This window comes from Arachis hypogaea, chromosome 18, assembly GCF_003086295.3.
Source record: "Arachis hypogaea cultivar Tifrunner chromosome 18, arahy.Tifrunner.gnm2.J5K5, whole genome shotgun sequence".
NCBI lineage: Eukaryota > Viridiplantae > Streptophyta > Magnoliopsida > Fabales > Fabaceae > Arachis > Arachis hypogaea.
Window position 1 is genome coordinate 1625807 of NC_092053.1, and position 15631 is coordinate 1641437.

Genomic DNA, 15631 nt, shown 5'->3' on the forward strand with positions numbered 1-15631 from the left:
TGAATTCTAACGACATAGAGAATTACGGAAACAGCGACGGGAGAGGCGAGTCATCCTGGATTTCCTCGTTTGAATGCGAAATCTGCATTGACAGTAAAACCGAGACGGAAACTTTTTCTATAACCGGTTGCAGCCACTCATATTGTACGGATGCGTGGTGAAGTACGTTGGTTCTAAGCTTGACGACAACGTGATTAATATCCAGTGTCCGGTACCCCGCTGTGGTGGTTTCTTGGAACTCTACGGTTGTCGCGAGGTTCTGCCAAAGATTCTTTTCGATCGGTGGGATAAGTTATTGTGTGAAGCTGCTGTTGTTGAGAATGAGAGCGAGAGATTCATGTATTGCCCCTTCAAGGACTGCTCTGCCCTTATGATCGTCAACGATGATTCACCGACGGAATCAGAATGCTCTAACTGTAATAGACATATCTGCGTCACGTGCGGGGAAGTTTGGCATCATGAGATCACGTGCGAAGAGAATGAAGATAGAGTGGTGATGGAGGTAGCGGCAAAGAACCGGTGGAAGAGGTGCCAAACTGCAGGTTCTTTGTTGAGAAAAGACGTTTCAGCTGCGATAAAATCTTTTGCAGGTGCGGACATTTGTTCTGTTATCGCTGTCGAAATAGTTTGGGTTCTCCGTCCATCTGTGAGTGTTATCACATCGCCACCCTACTCCGTCCCATGACCCGTGCTATTCTGGGGTTCTGAACGACATGAAGACTCACATGAAATTGCAAAGTTTATGGTACCTAATTTAGAAAATCAATCGTTGTCCCTGGCCTGTTATTCAATTCTAAGTTTCTAACTCAATTTTATTTTACTTGGATTTATCGATATTTCTCTATCTTCCAACTTCTAAGTGTCTTGTTTTATCGCCATGAGAATAATAATAACTTATCTTTTAATACAACAATATATAATGACGATATATAATTAAGGCAACTAAGGCTCTAATAATCCTTATTTTCTATTCCTAATTTCTTTTAACATGCTTGTATTCAAAGGAGATACTTAAAATGTCTAGTTTCAATATATTCGTTCCATTAAATTTTCAATTTTTAATTGGTTGGTAGTGTTTAATAATATTGGCAGTGTCTAGTTAGTGGTTGTTACTTAGATAAATATTTTATTAGTTTAATATTAATAATGATAATTAATTATAATAAAAATATATAAAAAATAATTAATTATAGTAGGAATACATAAAATGTATATAAGGTTAGTCATAAAATATTAAATTAATAAAAAAATTATTTAGATAATAGTAGTAGGATAATGATAGTGGTTTAGTGTGATGATGTTAAAGGAGATTAAAATGGTGGTGATGGGATTATGAAAGTCTGAGGTTTAGAAAAAAAAGAGAGAAGTTAGAGATGATGATGACGACAACTACAGGAAAGTAGTTTAATAGTGAGAGAAGAGCAGTGATGGTATGGTGGAGTTAAGAGGAATAATTTAAAAAATTTAAGTAATTTTTTTGGTGTTTGATTATTTTTGTCAAACATACTCTTTTTCATAAGTGCAAAATTTGTTTCGGTTTTTTTATGGATAATTTTGTTAATGTTCACAATTTTTATAAGAAAAAAATATAAGGAGCCAATAAAATATTTGTACAATGTATATAATAGGGTTTATGGATGTTAGATTTAGTATTAGAGATATAACCATTAGTGTTACTTTTTCCTATTAACTTAAGCTTTTGGGATGAGTGGTTTATTATCCCGGTACTCGGATGATTATTTTGGATAGTATGGATGATGTTCATTTTATTCATATTGGACCATTAGCTCTCTAGTAGTACTCTTTTTATAAATACAAATGTTTTTTTTTTGTATTATTTTGATATAATTTGTGTTGTTTAAAATTTATATATTTATTTTCACAATATTTGTGTATTCCTTAGTTTAAAGAAAGCTGTCACGGCCTTGGACACACTCCAACGCTACCGTGCCGGCACTCGTACTTACTCAACCTCTTGAGCTAAGACCAAGTCAGCCTAACCCTCAATACTTAGCAAGAAAGCTAAGAATACAAGAGAACACAAGAGAAAGGAAGCTTTGGTGGAAGAACACTTTATTACTCAAGTGTGGTTACAAATGATTCACCCCTGACTCACACTAACTCGCATCTCCTATTTATAGCCATCCACCTCCTCAATGGATGGTTAGGATTAAATCTAATCAATGGCCTAGATTAATCATCTAGAACCTTCTTTAAAAATATCTATCCTACCACAACTTTCTAAATGTTTCTAGATTATTCCATACCACTCTTTATACTTCTATATACATCTACACCCTTCTAGAATACTCTATGACCTTCCAGAGTCTTCTAGAACCTTCTAGGATATTTCGGGACCTTCTAGGACATTTTAGAACGTTCCGGAACCATCTAGAGTATTCTCAAACACTCCAGAAAACTATACAAACACTGTTAAATCTAACCCTCTAAAATTTACCGTGACATTCTCCCCCACCTAATGCGCAGACGTCCTCGTCGCGTTCTGTTCATGATAGCGCTCTAGGTGTTCTTGGAATTGCCACAGATCTTCGCGAGTTTCCCAGCTAGCTTCGGTTATCGGGAGCCCTTTCCACTTGATCAAGTATTGGATACTTGGTGGTACTCCTCTTCGTCGCACGACGCGATTAGCTAGGATCTCTTCGATTTCTTTGTCAAAGGATCTAATCACCACAGGCGGAGCACGACTCGAGTTACCTCTACTCGGTTCGTCTTGGTCCTCATGATATGGTTTAAGCATACTCACATGGAAGACTGGGTGGATCTTCATAGAGGGAGGGAGTTGTACTTTGTAAGCAACCTCCCCAACACGTCCAATGATCTCAAATGGTCTTTCGTATTTGCGGATTAAACCCTTATGAACTTTGCAAAAGGCTTTGAATTGTTGTGGCAGAAGTTTAATCATTACCTTATCTCCCACTTGATAGCTTGCATGCCTCCTCTTCTTATCTGCCCATTTCTTCATCCTCTTTGCAGCTTTGTCGAGGTAAGAACGAGTAACATATGCTTGTTCTTCCCAAGACTTAATCATATGATAGGCTCCAGGGCTCTTCCCTGAGTAAGAAGAAGAAAGAGAGTGAGGCGTAAGCGGCTGTTGTCCAGTCACAATCTCGAACGGACTCTTCCCTGTAGACTCACTCCTTTGCAAATTGTATGAGAACTGAGCAATGTCGAGGAGTTTTGTCCAATCCTTCTGATTAGCGCTTACAAAATGCCTTAAGTAACACTCGAGTAAGGCATTCACTCTCTCAGTCTGCCCATCGGTTTGAGGATGGAAGCTTGTTGAAAAATGAAGCTCCGACCCAAGGAGTTTGAACAACTCTATCCATAGTCGTCCTGTGAAGCGTGGATCTCGATCACTAATGATGCTCTTAGGCAATCCCCAATATTTCACCACATTCTTGAAGAATAGTCGTGCTGCCTTCTCTGCAGTGCAGTCAGTAGGGGCGGGTATAAAGGTAGCATATTTCGAAAATCGATCCACTACCACGAGAATAGATCCAAACCCCTCGGATTTCGGTAAGGCAGAGATGAAATCTAGAGAGACACTTTCCCACGGTCGCTCTGATAGAGGCAGAGGTTCCAACAACCCACTTGGTGTCTTGTTTTCAATCTTATCTTGTTGGCACACAAGACAAGTCTTCACATAGCTCTCCACTTCATCTCTCATTTGAGGCCAATAATAAGAAGATTCAATGAGTGCTAAGGTCCTTCGCTGACCTTGGTGACCAGCCCACTTGGTGTCGTGGCATTCTCTTACCAACTTCCTTCTCAGATTTTCCCATTTAGGAACGTATAGTCTTCTCCCTTTTGTGTAGAGAAGGTCGTTTTCTAACCAAAATCTTTTGGTCTTACCTTCTCTAGCCAACTCCACCAACTTCTTGGCTAATGGATCGTGATGCAACCCTTCCTTGATGGTATGCACAATATCTCCTTCAACCATAGAAATGGCCGCCATCCTGTATGGTTTTGAGATAGGCGATTTCGCTCCTAACTCCAATTCAATGTTGTCATCCATCTTTCTTCTAGGTGGTAACTGCTTTGGCAACTCGAGAGGTATCACATCCTTATTTTCTTCAAGGACTTCCTTGATTTTAGGGGGAGCATCTTCTCCTTTGGCTGTTGACTCCTCTTGTAGTAAATCCAAAGACATCATCTCCTCCTTCTTGAAACCTTTCTTGAGTTGCATGGTCGAGAGCATCGGAATTCCTCCAACCTTTGAGATTGTAGGGACCATGCATGGAGACCCTTTCTCCATGACGCATACTATATTGTAGTATGGCATAGGTATTATATTTGCCTTTCTTTGCAAATCAAGCCCGATGACTATTTTAAAATCGTCCATGGGTGCTACTGAGAAATCCACAAGGCCTTTCCAAGAACCAAGAGTCATCTCAACCCCTTTTGCTACTCCCTTAAGGGGTTCACCCTTGGTATTCACGGATTTGAACCAACCATTTTTTTCGGTGTTCTTCAACCCAAGCCTCTTTGCTTCATCAGGCGTGATGAAGTTGTGTGTAGCACCAGTGTCGATCATAGCCATGACAGGTTTTTCATTGATAAAGGCTTTGACATACATCAAGCCTTTCTTTTCTGCAGTACTTGCCTCTTTGGTCTTCACAGCATTTATGTGTTGGATAGATCCAACACACTCAATTACTTGAGTTTGAGCTTCTCGTTCCTCAGCGATAGATGCCAAAGTCCCTAACTTGGGACAATCCTTCATTTGGTGCGGTCCCTTGCACACGAAGCATCCTCCTTTGGGCACGAAAGCCTTCTTCTTTTTTTCGTACTCTTTCTTTGAAGAGTATTTTCCTTCCTTCTTGGTTGAGAAGCTCTTCCCCTTGTCTCCCCCACCTTTAGCAGAACTAGGCTTGGAGGAAGACTTGGATTTAGAGTCTCCCCTATGATACTCAGTGAGTGATTCGGCCACCACGATGGCCTCATCGACATCCTTAACATTCCTTCTTTGTAGTTCTTGCTTTGCCCAAGGTTGGAGTCCATCAATGAAGAAGAACAATGCATCCTCTGATGCTAAGTTGGGGATTTGAAGCGTGAGAGTAGTAAAGTCCTTTACGTAGTCGCTAATCGTACTCTTGTGCTTCAACTCCCTCAACTTCTTCCTTACTTCATAAACCACATTCTCAGGGAAGAATTGTCTTTTCAATTCCCTTTTGAAATCTTCCCATGTGGCTATGTTGCAAGTACCCTTTTCCATATCTACGCACTTTCTCCTCCACCACAAAGTAGCATTATCAGAAAGGTAGAGAGCTGCAGTGCGTACCTTTATTGCTTCTTCGACCACCCCTTGGCCTTCGAAGTACCTCTCCATTTGCCATAGGAAGTTCTCCACCTCGCGAGCGTCCCTTACGCCCTTAAACTCCTTTGGCTTGGGGAGATCAATCTTTGTCGTCTCCCTTATAATGGTTGGTCGAGATTTTACCTCATCGAACCAAACTCGAACTTCCTCAAATATCTTTAAGGAATTCTCAAGCTTCTCTTCGATTTGGAGCATGCTTTCTTTGAAAGCATCTAGTTCTCCTAACATGTGAGCCTCGAGGGTCTCCTTGTCATGTTCTATCCTTTGGAAGCGCTCATCCATAGAGGATAGAACATTTTCCAACATAGAAACTCTTTCTTCTAAGAAGTTAGAGTCCTTACCTCTAGGCTCACTTGAAGAACGAACCTTCTTGCCTCCCCATTGAGAAAGAATAGTATCTCTTCCCCTTTGAGACTCAACATGCTCCATGGTGATACTAGAAGCCATTCCCACAAGCGACTTGTGCTCCCTCTCGAACCTTGCTCGGATACCAAATTGTCACGGCCTTAGACACACTCCAACGCTACCGTGCCGGCACTCGGACTTACTCAACCTCTTGAGTTAAGATCAAGTCAGCCTAACCCTCAATACTTAGTAAGAAAGCTAAGAATACAAGAGAACACAAGAGAAAGGAAGCTTTGGTGGAAGAACACTTTATTACTCAAGTGTGGTTACAAATGATTCACCCCTGACTCACACTAACTCTCATCTCCTATTTATAGTCATCCACCTCCTCAATGGATGGTTAGGATTAAATCTAAGCAATGGCCTAGATTAATCATCTAGAACCTTCTTTAAAAATATCTATCCTACCACAACTTTTTAAATGTTTCTAGATTATTCCATACCACTCTTTATACTTCTATATACATCTACACCCTTCTAGAATACTCTATAACCTTCCAGAGTCTTCTAGAACCTTCTAGGATATTTCGGGACCTTCTAGGACATTCTAGAACGTTCCGGAACCATCTAGAGTATTCTCAAACACTCCAAAAAACTATACAAACACTGTTAAATCTAACCCTCTAAAATTTACCGTGACAAAGCGGTATTTTTCACAGAATTTGATTTTACATACAATAAACTAAGATTAAAAAAACTAATATTTTTCTAATAAAAACCCTTAAACTAACACTCAAATAAAAAAACATTTATTCACATAACATTTCTTTAATATGTATAAAATTTCGAGTTTAAATTCTATTACAGTATATATGTTAAGGTATATCATGAAAAGAAACGTAAAATATATAACAAGTGGTTCTGCTACTTCTATATATATACCAAATCACACGTCTTAGAGAGCCAGGATATGGGAAAATGATTTTGAGCCATGCATGGCTTTAAATAAACTTCATAACCAGAAATAAATCCATGTTGTTCTATTCTAGTGATGTTTACGCTGTGAAGAAGTCCATCCATGCCTGCATAGAGGCCACAGATTTATCACGATAACAAGTCGTGGAAGACCAGGTAGGACTAATTTATAACTTGTGATTTTCCACAACCACAGGATATAATCTTGTTTTCATATATAGAATGAGACAAAGAACGCGGAGATAATCTTGTTTTCATATATTATCTTGTGGTTGTTCATATTCATTGGCATAGCTGGCTAGAAATTGTGGTTATACACCACATTTAGTGAACATATACATCACAACAAATATATACGAGAGAAAGCTTAAGTTAATGGGATGGTGGGATGGTGAAAACTCAGGTGCAGTCGACTTTATGTGAAGTTGATAAATGAGAGTCGTTAGATGAAAATTTAATTAAATCAGTCAAATCATTTAAGGGGTCAACTGCATCTGAGTTTCTACCTAATATATATTATTTTAGAGACGAAATGATGTTTTAGTGAAGTGATTATTATTTTCGTTAATCTTTAACTTCTTGATGTAATATCCTTCTTGCTGTTCAATCTTAAATTGAATAATTAAATTATCTAATAATTTTAAAAAATATTTTTACTATCTAAAATACTAGGTCACGTCAAATTTTGATTCGAATGTTTAACGTTTTTAAAAAGATTATTACTCAAACAAATAATAAAATAAGTTATTTTAATTACGAGCAACAAAATCGGTTTTTACAGTAAATTCAATATTTTTTTTAAAGAACAAATTATTTTTAATTATATAAAAAATTAAGAGTAAATTAATTTCTTTAATAGTAATAATGAAGAACATGCACTAATCCATCATTAGTTAAAATGAAAAAAAATATTTCACCACTAGTTTTTAGTCAAATTCAAGTTCAGTAGAATATCATCTATAAAGAAGCCTATAAATTAAATGTTAATGTAAAAGCCCATAAATGTTAATGCAAATTACTTTTTCTCTCTTTGTTAGTAGATTGAATTATGTTAGTTTAATTTACTTTTTTTAAATTATCTCTTTTTGTTAGTAAATTGAATAATATTAGTTTAATTTATTTGAGTCTGAACATTTATATATAAGTCAAATTAGATGGATTCAATTTATAATTTAATTTAGCTAATTTGATCTACATAAATTTATTTAAGATAAATATTTAACCAATTTTTATTCGGTACATATGTGTATATAATATTAGCCTTCAATTAATTGATTAATGTAACCATAGTAAGTTATTGTTTTGTTTTTAATTTAAACAAATTAAAATTATTAATTAATATAATAAGAAAGAGAAGAAAGAAAGGGAAAAGAAATGGCAGTTATAGGTACTTTGATGTAGAGACAGGGATGACTTCTAAAGCGTGTTGACTACGGTTTTAGAAAATTAGAAACTTATTTAATATTTTTTTATTGAAGCAAATCACAAATGTATAAGTATTAACACATTTAGGGGTGCACATGATCCGGTCCGGTCCGAAAGTTCGGTTCGGTCTCGAATACTTTAGGGGTTAATTTGGTATAATTTTATCGGGTTTAGGGTCGGATAAAGGTCTCAAAAATAAATCCGGTCATTATTTCGGGTCGGGTCCGGGTCATAGCTCGGGTCACCCGAAATCGGTCTGGTGGTCCGGCCATCATACATAATTAATATTTTGTGTTATTAGTGATGGATCATGACTATTCTTATGTGGAATTTAAGTATTGTAAACCTTAATATTTTGTGTTATTAGTAATTATAAGACTATAAGTTAATGTTTCATGTTTAGAATGCATAAGACTTTAGACTAATGCATAATATTGTGTTATTTGTATTGATTTAAATATTTGGTATTATTAGACAATATTAATATTGATTGTGGTTATGCTTTAGTATTGATTGTGGTTATGCTTTAATTTTGAAGAAGGGTTGGTTCTTGCTATATTTTTCTAAGTAAATTTTACCATGTTAAATAATGGTTGGAGTCTTGAAAATTTGGATATTTTTACATGCTAGCTTACAAGAAGGTATCAACGTACTGTAATGTTAACGGCCCGGTTTTCACCCGGTATAATTGTGGCCCGAAAGTGTATTGGTTTCATCGGGTCTATGGACGAATTCGGGTCTAATAAATAGACTCAATGTATATTTTGGGTCGAGTCTAGGTCACATCAAACCCGGCTTCACCCTGTCCATATGCACCCCTAAACACACGGAAAGATAAAACAAAGAAAAGATTTAAAAAAAAAAAAAACAAACAAAAAGGTTGCAATATAGACTTAGTATACTCCCATGTCCTATGCAGAGACTTAGCTTGTATACAAGTTGACCATAAACGCTTCTTTAGGGTTTAGCGTGTATGTTGGGAATGATATGATTTTGATAGATAATATGATTTTGACATCTCTAAATACAGATGTCTATATATTAGAAAAATAGGTTCGTTCATGTGTACTGTAGATAACTAGACACATACAAAGCCAGAAGAAGGTAGTGATTAGAAAGTAAAAACTAACATGTGGAGGACTATTTTGAACGTTGCTTTGCTAGCTTTTCTAGTTCATGCAGTTGTGCTTCAAGCTCTGGATCAATCAGGTTTAATAATATAATTGACATCAAAATCTACATACATATATATTTTCAATTCAATATATATCAATAATTGTATATTACGTAATATGTTGTGTGTGTTTTAGGGTTCATCAGCATAGATTGCGGAGCCTTGCCCAACTCTACTGATTGGAAAGACATACAATATATTTCAGATGTCGGTATCATTAGCAGTGGTGTAGCTAAATCAGTGAGTTCTGACTCCATAAGTTACTTCAAACATAATCAACTGTGGACTCTGAGAAGCTTCCCGGAAGGAAGAAGAAACTGCTACAAGATAAACAACATCACAATAGGCTCCAAATATCTGATCCGCCTTGAGTTTGCGTACGGAAACTACGACGGGAGTAAAACTTTTCCAAAGTTTGATGTGTATCTTGGAGTTAACAAGTGGGATACAGTAAGCTTTGGAAACGCCACGCTTAATCCCTACGGGTACGAGACCGAAGAGATTATACATATAGCTTCACAGGAATACATAAATATCTGTTTGGTGAATACAGGCCATGGCACACCATTTATATCAACCATAGATTTGAGGCCTTTGAAAAATGATACCTATTCCATCACTTCTCCATCTGCTTTTGGATCACTGGTTAACTACTACCGTGACGATTTCGGTTATTCATCCAGCGACGACGACGATGACGACTATATCAGGTGAATTATCAAGCATCTTCCATCTGGTTAATTAAATTAAAGTGAAGAGTCAGGTATAGTAGTTGTTTTAATATGAAATTCATAATTAAAAATAGTTAAATAATTTGATATATTTGACTAAATTGTCAGGTACGTGGATGATCCCTTTGATCGTCAATGGAGAATCTTCATGCAACCTGATTGGGTAAAATTGTCTGATTCAAGTATTACAACTGCTGATGCCTTTAGCAAGAATGATTACCAGTTGCCAGCAGGTGTCATGAATACCGCGATCACACCGGCAAATGCAAGTGATCCATTAGTGATAAACTGGAGGCCAGAAATTCCAATAAGTGATGTATACTATATATACATGCATTTTATGGAGGTTGAGGCTGAGTCGAACAACAACGAAATAAGGGAATTTAACATCTTTGTGGACGGTAAGCTATTCTCTGAAAAACCCGTGCAGCCGCCCTACCTCTCTACAAAAACAATCAGAGTCGTAGTCCCGAACTCGGTTGATATTTCACTCGAAAAAACGCCGCTTTCAACCCTGCCTCCCATCATCAACGCCATTGAAGTTTACGAATTAATTCAATTCCACCAATTGGATACATTCCAAGCAGATGGTATGTTGTATTTATATCCTACTTTATTCAATACAGTATTGGGCTTCATGTTTGGATATCTCAAACTTTTTTATATGTTAATTTATTAGTTATTTTTTTGTTTATTATATTAAAAAAATTAAAGATTTTTTTTAGAAAAGTAATGTTAAGTAATTAATAATTTTTTTGAATAATATGAACAACTACCAATCAAATAAAAACACACTACACCTTCAAATTACCCACCTAAATCATAATATTAGAATAATTATCCCCACACTAGTGAAATGAACATATGATATATCAATTATTTACATTGTTTAGTATTTTTTTTGTCTATCTATACTTTTTCTTTTTAGAAAAGATGAGAATGGCAATTTTTTTAAAAGATATTTTTCATTATTTTTATTTTAAAATAAAACAATAATAATAAATAATAAATGCTACTACTAGTTGATGCCATCACAAGGATCCAGTCCGTCTATGGTTTGGCAATAAGAGAAGAGTGGCAAGGGGATCCATGCGGCCCCGCAGGCTACATGTGGGAGTGGGACGGTCTCAATTGTACTCGTCATCTAAATGAATCCCCTAGGATTACTGCCTTGTAAGTCACTTCCTATAGATAATTAACAACGCTTACGTTAAGCATATTAAATCATCTAACATTTTAAATGTCTTTACCTGAGTCTTCGTCTTTTATTCATGCAGAAATTTATCTTCTAGTGGATTGACGGGAGCTATAGATCCTTCCTTTTCACACCTCACTATGTTGGAAAAGTTGTGAGTTCATCTCATAATCTAAATAAAAAAAAAATACAAAATTTGCTTCCATTTAATTCATTTTTAGATAGGCAACTACTCAAATGAAGATGGAAAAAACATCTTTTTATGAAGATGCTTTGTTAAAAAATGTGACTTATTTATTTAGTTACACTTTAAATAAAAATATTTTTAGAACATATCAAAATCTAACCATACAATCTATCATCTAATAAGCGTTATAAAAAAAATATTTTCATATGAAAACAATTATAAAATCTTCATAATAGTATCCACCATTTTAAATATTCTGTGTTGTCAAGTTATTTGTTGTTTTTCCAGGGATTTGTCAAACAACCACTTGAATGGCCAAGTTCCGGAGTTTCTCTCTCAATTACAAAACTTAAAGATCTTGTAAGTTGTTTTATGATAATGCTAGAAAGAAAAAAAAAAAAAAATAATCCCGCCACTTAGCCAACAAGAATTTTACCAACTTCTGTCAATTCTTATGTCTATATTTAATAGAAATGTCTTTATAAATGTGTCTAATAGAAATATCTTTTTTATTCTAATACATGTATCTTCTAATAAAAATATCTTTAATATTAATTATTGTTGATAATAAGTTGGCAGATAGTATGTTGATATCTTATACTTTTTCAAATTCATTTTATTTAGTCTTTATTAAATTACAATAATTAATAAATATTAAATTATAAATAGTAAATTATGATTATATTTTTGTTTGTTATTAAATTTTTCTGTTGTTTTATTACTCGAGCTCATCTAATAAATGACCGAAAAAAAAAGAGAAAAGAATGTTATAGCAGTTTTACTATTCTGGCAGGAACTTGGCGGGAAATAACCTCAGTGGTTCATTACCTTCAACACTACTTGAGAAATCTAACAAAGGTTTCTTATCACTCAAGTATGAATCTTATTCATGAAATCTTCCTTCTATACTCTTCATCTTTTAACTTTATTTAAAGAATGTTATATACACATTTTTTAATGTACATTTTATAAGTTTTTTTTTTTATTAAAAATAAGATCAATTTTATGGTATCTACAAATTGGAGTCTAATTTTTTTAAATTTATTTTTATAATAAATTTTAATTATTTAAATATTATTCATTTTTATTTTTTAAATTAACTATTAATTTTAATATTTTCTAAAAGTTAGACACCAGCTTTTAAATATCATAGTAATTACTAGATAATAAATATTAAAAAAACAAATATAATTTGTTTTTTGGAGCCATTCCGATAAAATCGTTTAAAACGTAATTTTTTTTAAAAATATTTTTTAATAATTAAAATTTAACATATATAATCGATTAAATTGTGTTAATTTTGTTAAAATTAGGTCAGATAAATTAATTTAACCAAAAAATGGTGAATCAAATTTTGAATCGATCTAAATTAATATTATTTTTTATAAAAAATGACTACAAGAGAGTAATCAAGATTATATTATTCATGTTATTCTTAAAGGTATAATGTACAAATGTATATATAGGTACTAGAAGAATCAAAATAATAAAAGCACAAAATTCTACAATAAATATATACATATGTTATATAAGTATAAGCGATACTAACTGATTCTATTTCATCATAATTATACTCTAAATAATAATGCTTCTATGATAGTGTTGATCAAAATCCATATCTACTATGTGAATCTGGAGAATGCAAAGTAAAAAAGAAGAAAAAGAAGACAAAGCCATTCTTAGTAGCTGCAGCTATTGGGCTTTCAGTCGTTTTAGTGGCAGTGACCGCCGCAGCTATAGTCTGGACTCTTAATAAAAGGAGAAAAACCAAAGGTAATAAATATGAATCTCACTATATTATCTGCAAAATCCATATACATGCATGTTGATTTATTAATTGACATTGGTGGCAGTAGAAATTACTCCAAAGGAGATCAAGCAAGAGGATGATGTATCACTCAAGTTCAAGAATAAAATCTATTCATACTCTGATATCCTTAAAATCACCAACAACTTCTGTCAAATCCTTGGTAAAGGTGGATTTGGAACAGTTTATATGGGATATGTTGATGATGCTCCAGTTGCAGTGAAGATGCTTTCTCAATCCTCAGTTCAAGGTTATCAGCAATTCCAAGCAGAGGTAACAAGACTAATTATGATATGAATCTAATTTTAATATACTATCAAACAGTTTTACATGTGCATCTAATTACGTAATGTTATATTAGAAAAAAGAACTATTAATTGGACTATTGTATAAAGAGCATCAAAATTAAGCTCTTATTATATATCACAACGATGATAAACTGATGATTCTGGATTTGGTTATATTATTCCCTGCAGGTTAAGCTTCTAATGAGAGTTCATCACAGAAATTTGACCTCCCTTGTTGGATACTGTAATGAAGGAAGCAATAAGGCTCTCATATACGAGTATATGGCTAATGGAAACCTACATGAACATCTCTCATCAGGTACCAAATTCCTGAGCTGGAAAGACAGGCTCTGTATAGCAGTAGATGCAGCACAAGGTTGGAAACTAATTCTCAAACTACATCTGATTTTTATTTTTATTTTTCTTTTAATACATTTTTAGTACATTTGATATCAGGATTGGAATATTTACACAATGGTTGCAAGCCACCTATAATCCACAGAGATGTAAAAGCTTCAAACATTTTGTTGACTGAAAACTTGCATGCAAAATTATCTGATTTCGGTTTGTCAAAGATTATCCCAATCGATGGGGGCAGTCATGTTTCAACTGTTGTTGCCGGCACCGCTGGTTACTTGGACCCCAAGTAAGTAATCCAATTATTTTTAGCATAAAAGAATTGATTAGTATTAGTAAAAAAGTAAGACAAAAATAAGAAAAGAAAATATTAGTTATCTAGAATTTGTCAGTATTTTCCAAGAAAATACAGTGATTGATACTAATCACGACTTTCGATGAAAAATTGAAAATACATTGAACAATTTAACATTTGTACATTTTTTTTTAATTTGCAGTTACTACCAATCAAGCAGATTAACAGAGAAAAGTGATATTTATAGTTTTGGAGTTGTTCTTTTGGAGTTAATCACAAGTCAAGCAGCAATAAGAATGGCAGAAGATGATGATGATGATGATGAGAAAACTCACTTAAGTCATTGGGTTAGTTCGATGGTGGAGAGAGGGGATATCCATGGCATTGTTGACTCGAGGTTAGGGAGAGACTTTGACTGTAGCTCTGCCTGGAAGGTTGTGGAAACAGCAATGGCTTGTGTGTCACAAAGCTCTAATGAAAGACCAATCATGAGTGAGGTATTGATTGAACTCAAGAACGCTTTGGCCATGGAATTAAGTCAAACAAAATATGGTGGTGGTGGCAACAAAAGTAATGGAGATTCATCGGTTGAACTAGTCTTTGTGAATGTACAAAATGAATCCACTCCTCAGGCCAGGTAATTAAGAGCTTGATTGTCTAGGATCAAGCTTGTTAATAGGGTAATAGTGAATAAGATCAAGGCACAATTGCAAGTAGAAAGTGATGTATTACAACAATAAGATCAACTTGGACTTGCATGCAATCCTTCTGCCTTTTTAATGATCAATCATTTGTTGGTTTTCTTTCTCTTTTTTTTAATGTATCTTTTATGCAATGAACTACATGGTTAATGAAGCAAAGGAGTTAATTGCATTCAAACAATCGATGATTATCACAGAAACTTTGGTATATATAATTGCTACCTTAACAGTGAACTCTCCCCACTAGAACTACCAAAGGAGACATCAATTAGTGATTGCAGGCTGGCCAGTAATCAGCTCAAGTAGAACAACTCCAAAGCAATATACATCACTCTTTGAGTCTTTTCATTCAAGTAATATGGTGAATGGCTCAAGTACAGTATCAAATGAATAAGTTAAAGTTGCTGAAATGATATTCGAATGTAGTGCAAAATGAGCAGAAAATTAAATGGAATAAAGAGCACGTTTATAGTCCATATTTGCCATGGCTACTTAGGTAACATTCAAGGAGCTGTCAAAATACCCTCCCCTTCAGCTCAAGGGTACCAGCAATTCAAGGCAGAGGTAACTAAAGATACAATGATGTACATCAATATCATATACACAGTCTATCATGAATGATGATACACTTTTATTAACTTAGTCTATATCATTTTGTTTTCGTTTGTAGGCAGAACTTCTTACTAAAGTTCATCACAAGTGCTTAACTACTTTAATTGTTTCAACTTGGTCTGTATTTTGTTTTTCATCAAAGACTAGCCATTTGAATTGAAATTCTTGTCTTGCAGATACTTTATGTTAAACAGGCTGAATG

General features: G+C 34.5%; 1 protein-coding gene across 2 annotated transcripts; it reads left to right on the top strand.

Moving 5' to 3' along the window:
* The first annotated feature begins 8148 nt into the window (after positions 1-8148).
* On the top strand, positions 8149-14998 carry LOC112771036 (putative leucine-rich repeat receptor-like protein kinase At2g19210). Of its 2 annotated transcripts, none has more exons than XM_025815603.2 (12): positions 8149-9292; positions 9394-9967; positions 10097-10578; positions 11011-11161; positions 11266-11337; positions 11659-11730; positions 12164-12244; positions 12971-13143; positions 13224-13450; positions 13654-13840; positions 13921-14110; positions 14319-14998. In XM_025815603.2, exons 1-12 carry the CDS (start codon positions 9214-9216, stop codon positions 14755-14757), a joined length of 2727 nt encoding a protein of 908 aa, XP_025671388.1. In that variant the 5' UTR covers positions 8149-9213; the 3' UTR covers positions 14758-14998. The 2 variants fall into 2 exon arrangements, with proteins under 2 accessions (XP_025671388.1, XP_072080057.1); XM_072223956.1 differs by having other exon boundaries at positions 13227-13450.
* The last annotated feature ends 633 nt before the right edge of the window (positions 14999-15631 follow it).